Source organism: Loxodonta africana, chromosome 12 (genome assembly GCF_030014295.1).
Source record: "Loxodonta africana isolate mLoxAfr1 chromosome 12, mLoxAfr1.hap2, whole genome shotgun sequence".
Classification (NCBI taxonomy): domain Eukaryota; kingdom Metazoa; phylum Chordata; class Mammalia; order Proboscidea; family Elephantidae; genus Loxodonta; species Loxodonta africana.
In genome coordinates, this window is record NC_087353.1 from 55291270 (window position 1) to 55309788 (window position 18519).

Below are 18519 nucleotides of genomic sequence, written 5' to 3' on the forward strand. Positions count from 1 at the left end.
GGTTGTTTCTGTCTTGACCATGAGCTGAGGCCTTCAAGGGTGGAGCCTTGTTCCTGTTCTGTCCAGCACCTGGAACAGTGCTTGGAACAAAGAAGACCGGCACCAATATGTGCAGAATGAATGAATGACCATAAGGAAGCTGAAGTAGGCTTGAGTCCGTTCCTCGGGAGGGTTTAACCCCTTATCCAAGCTGTAGGGTCCGAGGAGGCACTGCCCTCTGGAGCAGATGGGTGCGCGCAGCAGCCGAGACGCGCACTACCTTTTTGGCCGTTAGGGCCCCGCCCCGCGTTGCCAAGCGCCCGTTGCCAGGTGCCGGGGTATTGCGCCGGTGGGCGCACCACCAGTCTCAGGAAAGGCACAGAGCCCGGCTATGGGCACCCGGGACAGTCCGAGTGCAGCGATGGGGTCTTCGCGGGCCTCCACCTGGACTTCGCCTGCGCCTCAGCCCGAGCCCAGCGCGCCGCGCCGCAGCTTCCACACCACACTGGTCTTTTACTGGAGGAAGCGGGAGCGCCGCTCCGCGCAACGGAAGCCGGGCCCGGGACGCGGACGCAGGCCGAGGGTCGCGGGCAGGGTGCTGGCCTCCCGCCCCGCCGCCGCCGCAGGGGCCCGGACCCCCGTCCGGGAGGCGGCCTCCGGCCCCGCCCCCAGCCCCAGCCCCAGCCCCAGCCCCAGCCCAAACCCAGCCGCCATGCCCGCAGCGCGCGTCCCAGGCTCATGCGGCGGCGCGCTGACCTGGAGGCCAACCTGGAGGCCGCTCTGGAGGCCGAGCTGGCCCGGCAGCCCTTGCGCGAGCAAGATGGCGGCGCCCGGTGAGCGGGGGCGGTTCGGCTGCGGGGGACTTTTCTCTTTCCTGCCCGGCGGCGCGCGCTCCGAGGTGGTGGACGACCTGGCGACCGACGCGCGGGGCCGGGGCCGGGGCGCGGGGCGCAGAGATGCCGCCGCCCCCGTCCCGACTCCAGCTCTAGCGCAGATCCCCGAGCCGCAGGAGGACGCCTCCCGGAGGCGGCCCTGCCGGGCCTGCGTGGATTTCAAGACTTGGATGCGGACGCAGCGAAAGGTGCACGTGCCCAGGGGCGCCACCTCCCGGCCGAGGCCTGTGAGCCCCGTCCGAGCCTCCAGCCCCCACCCGCACACCCCCCTCGTCCCCTGCCTCCTGAGCCCCCTCACCTTATTCTCAGGTGCCCCTGGGAGACGCCCCAATAGGCCGAGGCCGAGCGGTCCGATAGGCCTCATTCCTGACTTTTGCCTATCCGCTACGCCTAACTTTGACCCCCTCAAGGTAGGCCTGGCCTTGTCTGTCTCAGCCTCTCATGGGCTGGATCGGCTGCTGAACTGCTGTCTGGAGAGAGTGGGCCTCCGAGTGGGGCAGGAAAAGGTGAGGTTTGCGCTCTTTTGATTGAGGAGATTGAACTGACCCTTGGTCTACTTTTTTCTGCGGCAGGAGAGCAAGTTTAGGGAGGATTGCCCTCAAGATCGGGAGGAACTGGGCCGCCACAGCTGGGCTGTCCTCCACACCCTGGCTGCCTACTACCCCGACCTGCCCACTCCGGAACAGCAGCAAGACATGGCCCAGTTCATACACTTATTTTCCAAGTTTTACCCGTGCGAGGAGTGTGCCGAAGACATAAGGAAGAGGTGAGTTGTGTGTGCACAGGTGAGAGCATTGAACCGAGAGCCCTGAGTTGGAGGTGATGTCATAGGGGAGAACCTAGAAATACGTGGAGGAGCAGCAGAGGGTGGCGAAGGAGCTGGGAGCTCAGCAGAGTGGGGATTAGGTTCTTGGGCCATCTCTTTTCCCCCTCAGAGGCCAAACTGCCTGGATCTGCTGGAAGATACTTCCTGTTGTACCACAAGGCTCTCAGGAGAGCCTTCTCAATGCAGTCTCTCACTTAACCACAATGACGACTGCACTCTGCCTGACTTCTGGAGCAGGGCTGCTGGCTTTCAGACCTTGGGAACCCACTGCTTTTGCTCCTAGGCTTTGGTGTGTGGCCCACCCAGGTGTCCTCTCCCACACTTCTGGCAGGGCCTTCTCAGAGCTTCCACGTGTGGGGTGGGACAGCCCTGGCTGTCTGAAGCCTGCGCAACAGAGCAAAGTCTCTTGCTGAGGTGAGGCAGCAGGACCTCGGGTGCCAAGAACTGCCTGGTTTTCAATTATACCTGCTGTGTCTGGCTCATGAGGCCAGGGAGGCTGGGGTGAGGCTTCCAGGTTCTTAGGAGATTGTAATGTTGCCTGCTGTGCTCTTTAATGTTTTGCCTGGGGCTTGCATTAGGTTTGCTAAGGGCCATGGGTGGGGTTTTTGGTAGCGGTGTTTTTTCTAGTTTTATTGTGGTTAAATAGGTATAACATGAAATTTGTCGTTTTAATTATTTTGTAAGTGTACAATTTGCCATGTTCTATGATCATCACAGCTGTCCATTTCCAAGTTTTCATCCCCCAAACGAAAGTCTGCACCCTTTCAGCAGTGATTTCCTATTTTCCTCCGCCCAGCATCTAACCCAAAAAACCAAACCTATCGCTGTCCAGTCAATTCTGACTCATATCAACCCTATAGGACAGTAGAACTGACCTATAGGGTTTCCACGGAGTGTTTGCTGGACCCAAACTGCTGACGTTTTAGATAGCAGATGTAGCTCTTAACCACTACGCCACCAGTAACTTTTAATCTGCTTTCTGTTTCTGAATGCGTTTGTTCTAGATGGTTCGTATAAGTGGTATCATACACTATTGGACCCTGGGCAAGTTTTTGAGCAGACTGGGAGCCCACCAAGGCCCAGGGCTCTGCAGGGTCAGCCTTCTCCTGGGAATTTGCTGTCCCTTCCTTAGGGGTTTCTTCTTGGTGTAGTTCTCAGCAGCCTTCTTCCCTCAGGAGCAGACTAGGTGCTGGCTGGGGGCAGGGGTAGGGCCAGCTGCCCCCTCCATCATCTCTGTGCTCTGCTCTTAGGATATGCCAGAACCAGCCGGACACGCGCACTCGGGCACACTTCACCCAGTGGCTGTGCCACCTGCACAACGAGGTGAACCACAAGCTGGGCAAGCCAGACTTCGACTGCTCACAGGTGGATGAGCGCTGGCGCGATGGCTGGAAGGACGGCTCCTGTGACTAGTGGGCGGGTGTAGGAGCCAGCTGGCCACTGCAGTGGGTGGAGCATTCATTAAAGTGCATCAGAGCCAGAGCCTGTCCCATCTCAGTTGGGTGGCCCCGGGATGCTACCCACGGGGCCTGCCCTCTCAGGTCGGGAGGTGCCCGCGGCAGACACCCCCATGGCCTTCCCTCAGCTGAGGGCCCGCAGGGGTGGGAGCTGCAGGTGAGTGAGGCAGGAGTGGCCTGGGCTGCCCCTGTGCCAGATGGGATGTGGCCTTCTGCCCAGGAATGGAAGGGGCAGCCAGGAGACAGGCCTGGCTGGGCTTCCACGCGTCCACCCCACAAGGCCAGCCTGCTGCCTCGTAACCGTGTAGCCAGTGACTCTACAATGTTCTGGCCAAAGCATTTATGTCCTGTGTGCTTCAGGGAGGTGGCCTGGGATAGCTCTCCACCCTGCTCAGCTTCCTGCAGGGAGAGCTCAGCAGGATATTTCTGGAGACCTACACACAGCATTGTCCGTGGCTGGCCAGGATTGCCAGCAGGGGCCGGCTGCCTCTGAGGTTGAGACCAAAATAAAATGTTGTGGAACTGACTGAGGACCGGGCTGCCTGTGTTGTTTGCAGGGTTCGGGGCCTGCCCTCTTCCCTCTGTGTTCAGCTGCTGCCTCCCGTCAGAGTGCTGGCTGCCTGTGAGGAGGGGGAGTCCTGAGGCCTGAGTGGGCCTGGCACACTCCAGGAATGGCAAGGAGGCTGCGTAGTTGGAGTGGGGATGGGCAGGGGGAACAGGTGACAGGAGAGGCCTTTCCATTCCAGCAGGGTCTTGGTTTACTCCCAGCCTGACAGGAAGCTCTTGGAGGGCTTGGCAAAGAGGAGTGGTGGGACCTGACTTTTGAAAGCACCTGGCTACTTCACTGAAGCAGACAAGAGGGTGTAAGCTAGGAGGTTAGAGGAGAGCTGAAAGGGAGGCTGCCCTGGGGCTAGAGTGGTACCTGTCAGAAATGGCCCAGTGCTGGATATTTTCGAAGGTAGAGCCACGAGAATTCAGGGGTGAGAAAGGAGCTAAAGGGGACTCCAGGGGCTTGGATCAAAGCAACATCTGTGGGGTGGAGCAGGCTTGGGGGGTGACCGAGACCCTGCTCTGGGCCTGCCAAGATCTGCTCAGCCCCACCCCACCCACTCTCAGGTCTCAGCTCCCAGCAACAACCTGTGCCCCCTGTTCTGTGGTCATAAAGTCCTGGCCACTTCCACCCCAAAGTGTCTTGGCCGCCCACTGGGCAAGGGCCCATCTCCATCAGGCCTTGTGTAGAGGGAGCTGAGGGGAGCTGCCCAGGCCCCTGGAAGGGAGGGTGCCATACATGGAATTGTGCACCCCAAAAATATGTGTTTAGGCCATGATTCCCAGTATTGTGTGGTGGTTTTTCATTTTATGATTGATGTAATTTTCCTTTGAGTTGTAAATTCTAATCTCTGCCTGTAGTTAATGAGGCAAAATTGTTGTGGTAGTTAGGTGCCATCGAGTCAGTTCTGACTCATAGTGACCTTAGGCACAACAGAACGAAACACTACCTGGTCCTGAGCCATCCTTATAATTGTTGTTATGCTTGAGCTTATTGTTGCAGCCACTGTGTCAATCCACCTCGTTGACGGTCTTCCTCTTTTCCGCTGACTCTGTACTCTGCCAAGCATGATGTCCTTCTCCAGGGACCAATCCTTCCTGACAATATGTCCAAAGTATGTAAGACACAGTCTCGCCATCCTTGCTTCTAAGGAGCATTCTGGTTGTACTTCTTCTAAGACACATTTGTTCGTTCTTTTGGCAGTCCATGCTGTATTAAATATTCTTCACCAACACCACAATTCAAAGGAGTCAATTCTTCTTCGGTCTTTCTCATTCATTGTCCAGCTTTCACATGCATATGATGCGATTGAAAATACCATGGCTCAGGCCAGGCGCACCTTAGTCCTCAAGGTGACATCTTTGCTCTTCAAGACTTTAGAGAGGGCTTTTGCAGCAGATTTACCCAGTGCAACGCGTCTTTTGATTTGTTGACTGCTGCTTCTATGGCTGTTGATTGTGGATCCAAGTTAAATGAAACCCTTGACAACTTCAATCTTTTCTCTGTTTATCATGATGTTGCTCATTGGTCCACTTATGAGGATTTTTTTTTTTTTTTTTACGTTGAGGTGCAATCCATACTGAAAGCTGTGGTCTTTAATCTTCATTAGTAGGCGCTTCAAGTTCTCTTCACTTTCAGCAAGCAAGGTTGTGTCATCTGCATAACGCAGGTTGTTAATGAGTCTTCCTCCAATCCTGATGCCCTGTTCTTCTTCATATAGTCCAGCTTCTTGTATTATTTGCTTAGCATACAGATTGAACAGGTATGGTGAAAGAATACAATCCTGATGCACACCTTTCCTGACTTTAAACCAATCAGTACTCTCTTGTTCTGTCTGAACAACTGCCTCTTGATCTATGTAAAGGCTCCTCATAAGGACAATTAACTGTTGTAGAATTCCCATTCTTCGCAACATTATTCATAATTTTTTATGATCCACACAGTCGAAGGCCTTTGCATAGTCAACAAAACACAGGTAAACATCCTTCTGGGATTCTCTGCTTTCAGCCAGGATCCATCTGACATCAGCAACGATATCCCTGGTTCTGTGTCCTCTTCTGAAACCAGCCTGAATTTCTGGCAGTTCCCTGTCGATGTACTGCTGCAGCCGTTTTTTAATGATCTTCAGCAGAATTTTGCTTGCATGTGATACCAATGATATTGTTGTATAATTTCCACATTGGGTTGGATCACCTTTCTTGGGAATAGGCATAAATACGGATCTCTTCCAGTCAGTTGACCATAAAACTGTCTTCCATATTTCTTGGCATAGACGAGCGAGCACTTCCAGCACTGCATCTGTTTGTTGAAACATCTCAGTTGATACTCCATCAATTCCTGGAGCCTTGTTTTTCGCCAATGCCTTCAGAGCAGCTTAGACTTCTTGCTTCATTACCATCGGTTCCTGATCATATGCCACCTCTTGAAATGGTTGAACATCGACTGATTCTTTTTGGTGCAATGACTCTGTATATTCCTTCCATCTTTTTTTTTTTTTAAATAATTTTTATTGTGCTTTAAGTGAAAGTTTACAAATCAAGTCAGTCTCTCACACAAAAACCCATATACACTTTGCTACACACTCCCAATTACTCTCCCTCTAATGAGATAGCCTGCTCTCTCCCTCCACTCTCTCTTTTCGTGTCCTTTTTGCCAGCTTCTAACCCCCTCCACCCTCTCATCTCCCCTCCAGGCAGGAGATACCAACATAGTCTCAAGTGTCCACCTGATCCAAGAAGCTCACTCCTCACCAGCATCCCTCTCCAACCCATTGTCCAGTCCAATCCATGTCTGAAGAGTTGGCTTCGGGAATGGTTCCTGTCCTGGGCCAACAGAAGGTCTGGGGGCCATGACCACCGGGGTCTTTCCATTCTCAGTCAGACCATTAAGTCTGGTCTTATGAGAACTTGGGGTCTGCATCCCACTGCTGTCCTGCTCCCTCAGGGGTTCTCTGTTGTGTTCCCTGTCAGGGCAGTCATCGGTTGTAGCCGGGCACCATCTAATTCTTCTGGTCTCAGGATGATGTAGTCTCTGGTTGATGTGGCCCTTTCTGTCTCTTGGGCTTGTAATCACCTTGTGTCCTTGGTGTTCTTCATTCTCCTTTGATCCAGGTGGGTTGAAACCAATTGATGCACCTTAGATGGCTGCTTGCTAGCGTTTAAGACCCCAGATGCCACTCTTCAAAGTGGCATGCAGAATGTTTTGTTAATAGATTTTATTATGGCAGTTGACTTAGATGTCCCCTCAAACCATGGTCCCCGCACCCCTGCCCCTGCTACGCTAGCCTTCGAAGCATTCAGTTTATTCAGGAAACTTCTTTGCTTTTGGTTTAGTCCAATTGTGCTCACCTCCCCTATATTGTGTGCTGTCTTTCCCTTCATCTAAAGTAATTCTTATCTACTATCTAATTAGGGAATAACCTTCTCCCACCCTCCCTCCCTCCCTCCCCCGTCTCTTAACCACAAAAGAATGTTTTTTTCTCAGTTTAAACTGTTTCTCAAGTTCTTATAGTAGTGGTCTTATACAATATTTGTCCTTTTGCAGCTGACTAATTTTACTCAGCATAATGCCTTCCAGGTTCCTCCATGTTAGGAAATGTTTCACAGATTCCTCACTGTTCTTTATTGATTTTTGATGTCTTTTTTTGTGTGTTGACTGCTTCTTTTTCCCACTTGATTTTATGTGCTGAGTAGATTTTCAGTCCTTCCCTTATATTTGTTGTTTTTTTCAGCTGAGTCTGTATTTTTCCCTTGTATTTTATTTTGATGAGTAGGATAGTTTGTTTCCTTTGTGGTTACCTTATTATTTACCCCTATTTTTCTAAATTTATAACTAAATTTTATTTCTTTGTATCGCCGTATCTTCCTCTCCGTATGGAAGGTGTATGATTACGTTTCTTAGTCTCTCTTTATTATTTTATTGTTGTTTTGTTTTATATAATAACATAGCTGTTACTCTGTGTTGGGCTTTTTTTTTTTTAATCTTGCTTGTTTTTTTTTGTTTTTGGATTTCCCTGTCTGGGTTGACTTCTGGTTGCTCTGCCCAGTGTTCTGGTCTTGGGTCGATACCTGATATTATTGATTTTCTAACCAAAGAACTCACTTTAGTATTTCTTGTAGTTTTGGTTTGGTTTTTACGAATTCCCTCAACTTGCGTTTATCTGGAAATGTCTTAATTTTACCTTCATATTTAAGAGACAGTTTTGATGGATATATGATTCTTGGCAGGCAATTTTTTTCCTTCAATTTTTTAAATATGTCATGCCATTGCCTTCTTGCCTGCATGGTTTCTGCCAAGTAGTCCGAGCTTATTCTTATTGGCTCTCTCTTGTAGGTGACTTTTCTCTTATCCCTTGCTGCTCTTATGATTGTCTCTTTATCTTTGGTTTTGGCAAGCTTGATTATAATATGTCTTGGTGACTTTCTTTTAAGATCTATCTTAATGTGGAGTTCGATGAGCATCTTGGATAGATACCGTCTCATTTTTCACAATATCAGGGAAGTTTTCTGCCAACAAATCCTCAACAATTTTCTCTATATTTTCTGTTATCCTTCCCTGTTCTGGTACTGCAATCATTTGTAGGTTATTTCTCTTGATAGAGTCCCACATGATTCTTAAGGTTTCATTTTTTTTTAATTCTTTTATCTGATTTTTTTCAAGTATATTAGTGCCAAGTGATTTATCTTCGAGTTGAGAAATTCTAGCTTCTACTTGCTCAATTCTGCTCCTCTGACTTTCTATTTAGTTATCTAATTCTGTAATTTTATTGTTAATCTTCTGAATTTCTGATTGCTGTCTATGGATTTTTCCAGCTTATTAAACTTTCATCATGTTCCTGAATAACCTTTCTGAGTTCTTCAGCTGCTTTATCTGTGTGTTCCTTGGCTTGTTCTGCGTATTGCCTCGTTTTCTTTCTGATGTCTTGAAGGGTTCTGTATATTAAACTTCTATATTTTGCATCTGGTAATTCCAGGAATGCACTTTCATCTAAAAGATCCCTGGATTCTTTGTTTTGAGAGCCTGTTGAGGTGATCATGGCCTGTTTCTTTATGTGACTTGATATTGACTGTTGTCTCTGAGCCATCTATAAGTTATTTGTATTAGTTTATGCTTGTTTATTGTGTCATAGCTGCTTGCTTGTTTTGTTTTAGTATACCCCTATGGGTTGCTTGAGTGAGCTAGCTTGATTATTTTCGCCTTCGGAGCTCTGGTGTCCTGTCCCCAGCTGGCTAGAGCTTTTATCAGGTATATCAGTCTGGGAGTCCATTCAGTTTTCTTGAATGAATTCAGCTCAGGTTTCCAGGTAGATGATATAAAGTGTGTGGTACGGGTTCTGTCCTACAGTTTTAGAGGGGCAGGGGTGATTGGCGTATATACCTGTATCTGATTGCAGCAGGGGGTCACGCTCTGAACAAGGCAGGGGGCTGAGAACTGACCCCCAAGTGTCCCTGAGGGAAACTTGTCTCTGTTCCCTAGAGTGTGCTGGTGGGTGGGTTCTGCAGAGGGACCAATGGCACCCAAAGTTTTTGGGTGGCTGGGCAACCCAAGTGGAGCCACCAGTCCCTGTTGTGGGTAGGTGAGTACCTTGTTTAATAGGCAAAGCACTATCAAACGTCAGACACCCACCTGTCCACCGCACAGCTGAAATGGTTGGAGTTTGCAAACAAGGGCCTATTCTCCCGAAATAGGCCCATGCAGGTCCATGCAGAAGGGAAAGGTGCTCAAGGTCCACGGATGGTTTATGCCTGGACAGGAGCTGCTTCTGTCCTGAGCTCCCCTGGTTAATGGAACTAGCAAATTATCTTTTCCCCCCAGTTGTAAATTTTTTCCTTCCCCAAGGCCAGGGGGATGGCTCCAGGTGCTCACCAGGGTCTATCTCAGGGCCAGGTATTCAGCCGCTGAAGCTGGCTTGGGGGTGGGGAGGCGTGGTAAAATATACGCAAGTACCTAGCTTTTGCCGATAGCGCCCTTCCCAGGTTCTGGAGGTGTGAGTGGGCTGTGTGGCTGGCTGCTTCTCTCTGAGGAAACTGCGGCCGAACGCTAGGATCAGCCCGCTGCTGCCGCAGCCGCTTCAGGACTTGTGCCTGAGGGCTCCCCACGATTCAGTTCTGGTAACTCCTCTCCGCTTCTGAAGGGTCTCTTCCTTCCCCTGCCCCTCAGTTCGTTTTCTAAGCTTGCCTTTGATGCTCAGGGCTCCCAGCTTGTCACAAATATATTCGTTTCACTTGTTTTTTCGGGTCTTTGTTGTAAAGAGGGCTCGTCAGAAGCATCTGTCTATTCCGCCATCTTGGCTCCGCCTCCTGGAGTGATCCCCTCCATCTTCTTTTGATGCTTCATGAGTCGTTTAATACGTTCCCCGTAGAATCCTTCACTATTGCAACTCGAAGCTTGAATTTTTTCTTCAGTTCTTTCAGCTTGAGAAACGGTGAGCATGTTCTTCTCTTTTGGTTTTCCATCTCCAGCTCTTTGCACGTGTCATTTTAATACTTTGTCTTCTCAAGCCGCCCTTTGAAATCTTGTGTTCAGTTCTTTTACTTCATCAATTCTTCCTTTTGCTTTAGCTGCTCGACGTTCAAGAGCAAGTTTCAGAGTCTTCTCTGACATCCATCTTGGTCTTTTCTTTCTTTCCTGTCTTTTCAGTGACCTCTTGCTTTCTTCATGGATGATGTCCTTGATGTCATTCCACAACTCATCTGGTCTTTGGTCACTAGTGTTCAATGCATCAAATCTATTCTTCAGATGGTCTCTAAATTCAGGTGGAAATACTCAAGGTCATATTTTGGCTCTCGTGGACTTGCTCTGACTTTCTTCAGTTTCAGCTTGACGTTGCATATGAGCAACTGATGGTCTGTTCCACAGTCAGCCCCTGGCCTTGTTCTGACTGATGATATTGAGCTTTTCCATCATCTCTTTCCACAGATGTAAGCAATTTGATTTCCATCTGGCAAGGTCCATATGTTGGTTAAAGAAGGTATTTGCAATGAAGAAGTCGTTGGTCTTGCAAAATTCTGTCATTTGATCTCCGGCATTGTTTCTGTCACCAAGGCCATATTTTTCAACTACTGATCCTTCTTTGTTTCCAACTTTTGCCGTTCCAATCGCCAGTAATTATCAATGCATCTTGATTGCATGCTTGATCAATTTCAGACTGCAGCAGCTGATAAAAATCTTCTATTTCTTCATCTTTGGCCCCAGTGGTTGGTGCATAAATTTGAATAATAGTCATATTAACTGGTCTTCCTTGTAGGTGTATAGATATTATCCTATCACTGACGGTGTTGTACTTCAGGATAGATCTTGAAACGTTCTTTTTGATGATGAATGCAACACCATTCATCTTCAAGTTGGCATTCCCAGCATAGTAGACTATATGATTGTCCGATTCAAAATGGCCAATAGCAGTCCATTTCAGCTCACTAATGCCTAGGATATCGATGTTTATGCGTTCCATTTCATTTTTGATGATTTCCAATTTTCCTGGATTCATACTTCGTACATTTCAGGTTCCGATTATTAATGGATGTTTGCAGCTGTTTCTGCACATTTTGAGTCGTGCCACATCAGCAAATGAAGGTCCCGAAAGCTTTGCTCCATCCACGTCATTAAGGTCGACTCTACTTTGAAGAGGCAGCTCTTTGCCAGTCATCTCTTGAGTGCTTTCCAACCTGGGGGGCTCATCTTCCAGCACTATATCAGACAATGTTCTGCTGATTTTCAGAAGTAGACTGCCAGGTCCTTTTTCCTAGTCTTAGTCTGGAAGCTGAGCTGAAATCTGTCTTCCATGGGTGACCCTGCTGGTATCTGAATACTGGTGGCATAGCTTCCAGCATCACAGCAACATGCAAGCCCCCACAGTATGACAAACTGACAGGCACGTGGGGGGAGGCAACATTAGATTGTTAAAAGAGGATTAGGGTGGGATGTAACACCTTCACTCAGGTCACATCCTAGACCACACCCTAGGGAGTTTCCCTAGGGTGTGGTTTGCATCACCTTTTATCTTACAAAAGATAAGAAAAGGGAAGGGAGCAGAGAGAGTGGGGGACCTCATACCATCAAGAAACAAGAGCTGGGAGAATAACCCATTCTTTGAACCCAGGGTGCGCTGAGAAGCTCCTAGTCCAGGGGAAGATTGATGACAAGGATCTTCCCCCAGAGTTGAGAGAAAAAGCCCTTCCCTGGAGCTGACGCCCTGAATTTGGACTTCTAGCCTCCTAATTTCCTTGGAAACTCTGTGGGGCAGTTCTACTCTGGCCTATAGGGTCCCTATGAGTCAGAATCAACTTGATGGCACTGGGTTTTTTTTTTTTTTTTTTTTAGCCTCCTGAACTGTGAGAGAATAAACTTCCATTTGTTAAAGCCATCCACTTGTGGTTATTTCTGTTGCAGCTGCACTAGATAACTGAGAGGGGCAACCAGTAACCCTGGGCTTGGCAGTTTGAGGAGAGTAGGACTGGTGGGGTTGGAGTGGGAGCCCATGATACCGGCCTCAGTGGGCCCGGGAGGCACAGGTCAGCAGCTTGAGCTTTGCTGTTCTAGGAAGCAGTGATGGGACAGCAGAGGAAGTGGTACCAAGAGCAGTGTTATTTTTAAGGTAGGAGAAAGTGCAGTATGTTTACTTGATCAAGTAAAAGGGGAAATGAATTGAGGGGGAGGGGGACAGGAATTGGTGCATAGTGTAAGGACTTGATGTTAGTCTGGCTGGTGTTGCAGTGGCAGCACCCCTGGCTACACCTGTCCACAGCCTACCTTGCTCCACCCGCCAGGGCCCAGCTAGGCGAAGGGAGGAGTTGCAGACCAGAACTGATGGGTCCCCAGAGGGCTGGGCAGGTCCCCCCGTCCCCTGGCTCAGAGCACCTGTGCCATAGGGCAACTTGTGGTACCCCCCCCCCAGCCCCTCTTCTACCCATGCACTAACGAAAAGGTCGGCAGTTCAAATACACCAGCCGCTCCTTGGAAACCCTATGGGGCAGTTCTACTCTGTCCTATAGGGTCGCTAAGAGTCTGAATCAACTCCATAAAAACGGGTTTGGTTGTTTTTTGGTTTGGTGGGACAGGGAAGACGCTGGAGTCCTTGGTGACCCCTTTGCACATTCTTCAAGGGGCATGCTCAGAGAAGCGGTGTCAAGGGTGCCTGTCCATTGCCAGGCTACAGCAGGCTGACCTGAATTTCCCTGTGCGGAGTCCAGACCCTTGCCCCACTCCATGGAGACCGTTTGGCTTCCTCCAAGGAGGCAGTGACGGTTGGGCTTCCCCAAGGATGGTTTCCTTCTCAGGGTCGCCGTCACGCCACAGGGGGTGGTGGGCGGGACGAGGGCTGTGCGGGCTCGCGCATGGGCCTCGGGCTCGCGCCCCCGCCCGGCCAGAGCGCGCTCCCGGGAAGCGGCGGCTGCAGCAGCACCAGCAGCATCAACAGCAGTCCCAGCGACCTGAGGCGGGGCCGGGCGGACGGACAGACGGACAGAGGGCTCCACGGGCGCGCCGCCAGGCCCGGCCGGCCATGGAGGGTACCTCGTTCGGCGCCAGCCGCGCGGGGGCAGCCCTGGACGTCGTGAGCTTCGCGCAGAGGCCCCAGACCCTGCTGCGGGTGGCGTCCTGGGTGAGTAGCCTTGGCCCACGGGCCCGCACCTACCTCCGCCCTCATCCCAATCTTCAACCTCGCCCTGGTCCCTACCCCGACTGGCCGCAGGTTGGGGTGACGTCACCGGGCTGTGCGCGCCCACCTGCAGGCGGGGCAGGGGTCGGCGGGGAATGCCTGGGACCTTGAGAGGTCACCGCCGACCTCCCCCTCCCCTCCAATTCTCCTTCCTCAGCCCCCGCTCCTTTTTTCCTGTCCTCACGACCTGGACACGGACACACAGTGGGGGTGGGAAACACCAAGTGGCTTTGGCGTCAGCCCCAGGCGACAAGGGGCTACGGGAGCCGAGAGGGATCTGACAGGGCCTCCCCCGACCCACCAGGCACAAACACATACTCTGAGCTCCTTGAGAGGAAGCTGGCCCTTCTCGGGCCCCCGGTACAGCTGTGAGTTGGCGGGGCTCTGGAGTTCCCTCAGGGTGGGGCAGCCAAAGGGGCTCTGCACTGGGAGAACTTCCTGGAGGTGGTGTGGAAGGAACAACCCTAGGTTAGGTGGCTTGCCCCTTCTTCCTACCCCGTCAGGCAGAGGAGTTGGGGGGTTGCCCACTACTGGGCCTGTTACAGCGTCCAGTGGGCCAAAGCGTGTACTGGTGCCAGCCGCACCTCAAGGCCAGCCTTGCAGCAGGGCATGAGCCTAGGGTGGGGCAGGGGGCCTGGGCCTTCGGCGTGCAGTGACTGACCAGACCAGAAAGCAGGACCCAACTTGTGGACCTCTCTGGGAGGACACCATGCCCCTTACCTCGGTTTCCCCCTTGGTAAATGGGGGCTTGGTTTCTTGGAACTGGTTTAAACTGGAGGTCTTTTGTTCGAAACACAGAACTAAAAAAGCAGTATTTGGTTTAAAATGACCATGGTCCCTGTTCGTACCTGCCTGCCCATCCTCGTGGGCACAGGGTGCTGAGGTTTGACCGAATCCCAGACTGGGTCAGTGGTGGCCTTTTGAACCCAAATCTTTATGGGTAGTTTTAATAATCAGTCCTGGTCATGTGGCGGGGGGCCTTCCTTCCTCAGTATTAATAATCAGTCCTGGTAATGTGGGGGGGCCTTCCTTCCTCAGTACCACATGCAGGACACTGTCCCTACCATTCCCCGAGCTGTGCGGGCTACTTCCATTTGGCGTGCCACACAGCTGCAAGTACTAAGGCCAGGTTCCATGCAGGACCTCGTGGTCAGCTCTATGCAGCTGTTCCTGTCCCTTCCCTTGCTGCCCCCTCTCCCCCAGCCCATCCTCTTCTCTTCTTAAGCCTCATCCCTACCATTCTCTCTGGGGTCCACACTTGCCTCCCCCACGCGCCCTGGGCTCCAGTCTGGGGATCACAGATCCTGTTCCCCACTCTCCATGGGCCCTGGGGATGACACGTGGTGTGGAAGACTAGGTTGACCCTCAGCCTCAGCACTTAGCTGGAGACCCTGGACAAGTCATTTCACCTATTGGAGCCCCAATTTCCTCTTATGTTGTACAAAGGGTCGCTATGAGTCGACCGACTCGACTGCACCCAACAACAACAAAGGGGATAAGAACTACGCCCTCGCTGTTTGGCGGAGGATTCAATGAGCGAAAGCATGAAAAGGAGAGGTTTTAGCTCAGTCTCTGGGGCATAGTAAATGCTGTATGTTGTCAGTAATTATTAAGTGTGTGAGGAGTGGGCAAGGGAGGGTGCCCGAAGACCCCCACTCAGAGATGGGCCCATGCTGCAGGGGAAACCAGGACAGCTCCCGGTGAGGCCTCGCACTGGGGTGTGGGGAAGCAGTGGACGGACGCCACAGGGCCCCTGAGCGCCCCCCGCCTGCAGGTGTTCTCCATCGCAGTCTTCGGGGCCATTGTCAACGAAGGCTACGTGAACACCGACAGCGGTCCCGAGCTGCGCTGTATCTTCAACGGGAACGCGGGCGCCTGCCGCTTCGGTGTCGCGCTTGGCCTAGGCGCCTTTCTCGCCTGCGCCGCCTTCCTATTGCTCGACGTGCGCTTCCAGCAGATCAGCAGCGTCCGCGACCGGCGCCGCGCAGTGCTGCTAGACCTCGGTTTCTCAGGTGGTAGGGGCCGGAGGGGGGCGGGGCCTGGTGCCGGAACTCCGCTGGGGTTCCCTAGTGGGCGGGGCCAGAGGGGCGGGCCTGGTGCGGGAACACAGCTGGGCTCCTTCAGTGTGCGGAGCCGAAAGGAGGGGCGGGGGCAGAGGGAAGGTGAGGCCGGGGAAGGCGGAGCCTGGTTCCGAGAACTAGGGGGGCTTCTCGGGCGGGCGGGGTCAGAGCGAGGCCCGGTGGGGAGGGGCCTGCCGTGCGGTCAGAAGTCTCCTCAGGGGCTAGGCTGCCGGAGCTGAGCTTGAGGGGGCGGGGGCGGGGCGGGGGCGGGGCGGGGGCGGCCCCGCACCACTGGCGCTTGGCGCGAAGGTTCCTCCGAGGGTCTCTGGCGTGCTGACTCGCGCTGCCCCGCCGGCTGTAGGGCTCTGGTCCTTCCTGTGGTTTGTGGGCTTCTGTTTCCTCACCAACCAGTGGCAGCGCACGGCGCCCGGGCCGGGCACGGCGCAGGCAGGGGACGCGGCCCGGGCTGCTATCGCCTTCAGCTTTTTCTCCATCCTCAGCTGGGTGAGTGCGCAGCCGCGGGCGGAAGGGCGGTTGGCCTCCCCCGTGTCGGCTGACCGCGGGCTCCCCTTCAGGTGGCGCTCACCGTGAAGGCCCTGCAGCGGTTCCGCCTGGGCACCGACATGTCTCTCTTCGCCGCCGAGCCACTGGGCGCGGGGGCGGGCCAGGCCTACCCTGGCTACCCGGTGGGGAGCGGCGTGGAGGGCACCGAGACCTACCAGAGCCCGCCCTTCACCGAGACCCTGGACCCCAACCCCAAAGGATACCAGGTGCCCACCTACTAGTGGATGGTGGATGCAGACCAGGGCGCAAAGGGTGCCCCACCAACGCAGGCCCAAAGGCCTCCTGGGACTTCCCTCGGATCCTCCTGGCCCAGTGCCAGGGACAGAAGGTGGCCAGTGTGGGCTGACTTGGGCCAGGAGGAGATGGCCCCTGGGCTGTCCTTCTCCCTCCTCCACCAAGTTGCCTCATCCCCTGACCCTGGACTTGGGTCCTGATAAGGTCAGGAGGCCCAGGGTGCATGTCTTCCACCCTGAAGGGGGCAGGCTTGGGGCCCACTCCCCTCCTGGGCCAGCCAGGCTAAGGCTCATCTGCCCACCCCAGGGCCAGGGGTCCAGCTGCCTTCCACAGTAGTGACAGGGGCTGCTGCAACCAGGGGCAGAGACACCCCCATCCCCATCGCGTAGTCCTGGGACTGTGGTCAACATCACCATCCCTGTGGGCCATGCCTGTCCTTGTTCCTGTAGTGGTGGTTTATCCAGTAGGGCAGCAGGCTCTGTCCAGAGCGCCCTTCCGTTTAGTCGCACAGACTCACTAGAGCAGCCCCAGCCCTGTTGATGTTGTGATTGTGGTCAGGTCTTCAGGTTTTCCCTCTTAGTTCCCCACAATCCGCCCCTCGTCTGTGGCCCCTGGCCCAGCCCCTACCTGCCTCGGCCCAGGCCCCTGCTCGGGTATGGGCAGTTCTGGCCAAGAAGGCACCAGATGCCTACCAACCCTGCCCCACCCCAAGGAAGGCGCAGAACATGTGGGTGCCTGGCAATACAAGCCTGTCCCGTGGACGGGGGCCTACAGGTTCCATCCACCCATCGTGCCCATGGAGACAACTGTTCCATGCAAATGTATTTTCCTGGCTTCCTGGACCCCCATCTGCACCCCTTTTCTGAGGCCCAGCCTGAGGCTAGGGCTCCTCACATGTAGCTGACTACTCATGCATTGCTTGAAGCTGGCTTTTCACATTATCTTGATATCAAATGCGGTTGCCACCTTTCATTCCTGCAGATAGACACCTCCATCCAGAGTTGTGGTGGAGTGACAGCCCTGTATGTCGTAGCATAGACCAATCGTGTGGTTACTTCAGTGAACATGTTTACAATTTTTGTATATATAGATCTTTCTCCTGCCACTTCTGAAAGAACAATCCATGATTGTGTATTTTCAGTGTCCCAAGAGTCCCAACTGCGCCTTCTTTACAATAAAGACTGGAAATGAGTTTATCGTGTCCTGGATGCTCCTAGAATCATTTCTGGCACTGCCTGCCTTGTGCCAGGAGGTGGGGCCTGAGAGGCAGAACCTGGGCAGGGGGCAGGGAGGTATGCCAGCTGGACCCACAGGTTCTGGGGGCCCCAAAGAGAACAGTCAGGATAGGTTGCAGGTTCATGGGCCCCCCAACCACACATCACATTGGTCTGCCACTCAGAGCAGTCTACCTAGAATGCCTGGGAGAACTCCGCTTATGTTTTCCAATTTACAGTAGCAGGAGTGCTTCAGTGTCGTATCCAGCATGTGTGTCATCTAGGCTTTGACATCCATTGCTTGTCTTTTTGCACATGAATTGAGATTTTCCTGGTTCTTTGTATGCTGAGTTAATTTGGATTGTGTCTTGTCCGTTTGGACAATTATTCTGAGACTCAGGTTTGAATCCCATGGAAAGTGTTGGTATTTTTGTTCTAGCAGGTTAAGGGTCCCTGGTGGCACAGTGGTTAAGTGGTTGGCTGCTAACCAAAAGGTTGGCTGTTTGAACCCACCAGCGCTGTGTGGGAGAAAGATGTGGCAGTTGGCTTGCATAAAGATTTCTTAACCCAGTGGGGCAGTTCTACTCTGTCCTATAGGGTCCCTATGAGTCGGCACTGACTGATGGCAATGGTTTGGTTTTTTTTGAGACCTGATTGGTTTCAGGCCACTGGTTTCTGCCAGTCTTCTGTGGGTTGGGATTGGAATGTCAGCTCTGTTGGCCTTTGCATTGTGTTCAGAGGTGGCCTGCACGTGCGCCACCCAGTGGCCAGTCTTGGGGGTGAACCCAGGAATTCATAACTTTATGGGGCCATGGGCTTCCCTTTTCAGCCCCCTGGCCAGAGAATGGAGACCTGGTGGCACAGTGGTTAAGAGCTCAGCTGCTAACCAAAAGGTCAGGAATTCAAATCCACTAGCCACTCCTTGGAATCCCTACGGGGGAGTTCTGTTCTGTCCTGTAGGGTCGCTATGAGTTGGAATTGATTCAACAGGATATCTCAGGTTTTGGCCAGAAAATTAGGCCTCTATTTACCCGGCTTGGCTGCGTATTTCCTGTGACTGTTTGGGAACAAGAGAAATCTTTGTAAG

The 18519-nt window shown here is 52.7% G+C and overlaps 2 protein-coding genes across 2 annotated transcripts; both read left to right on the forward strand.

The window, feature by feature from the left end:
• The first annotated feature begins 370 nt into the window (after positions 1 to 370).
• GFER (growth factor, augmenter of liver regeneration) lies at positions 371 to 3681 on the forward strand. The gene is made up of 3 exons (XM_010597420.3): positions 371 to 1060; positions 1445 to 1638; positions 2949 to 3681. Exons 1-3 carry the CDS (start codon positions 371 to 373, stop codon positions 3109 to 3111), a joined length of 1047 nt encoding a protein of 348 aa, XP_010595722.3. The 3' UTR covers positions 3112 to 3681.
• Positions 3682 to 13173: 9492 nt separating this feature from the next.
• SYNGR3 (synaptogyrin 3) lies at positions 13174 to 18058 on the forward strand. The gene is made up of 4 exons (XM_064295368.1): positions 13174 to 13303; positions 15135 to 15372; positions 15782 to 15924; positions 15996 to 18058. The coding sequence occupies exons 1-4, from the start codon at positions 13205 to 13207 to the stop codon at positions 16203 to 16205; spliced, it is 690 nt and encodes a 229-aa protein (XP_064151438.1). The 5' UTR covers positions 13174 to 13204; the 3' UTR covers positions 16206 to 18058.
• The last annotated feature ends 461 nt before the right edge of the window (positions 18059 to 18519 follow it).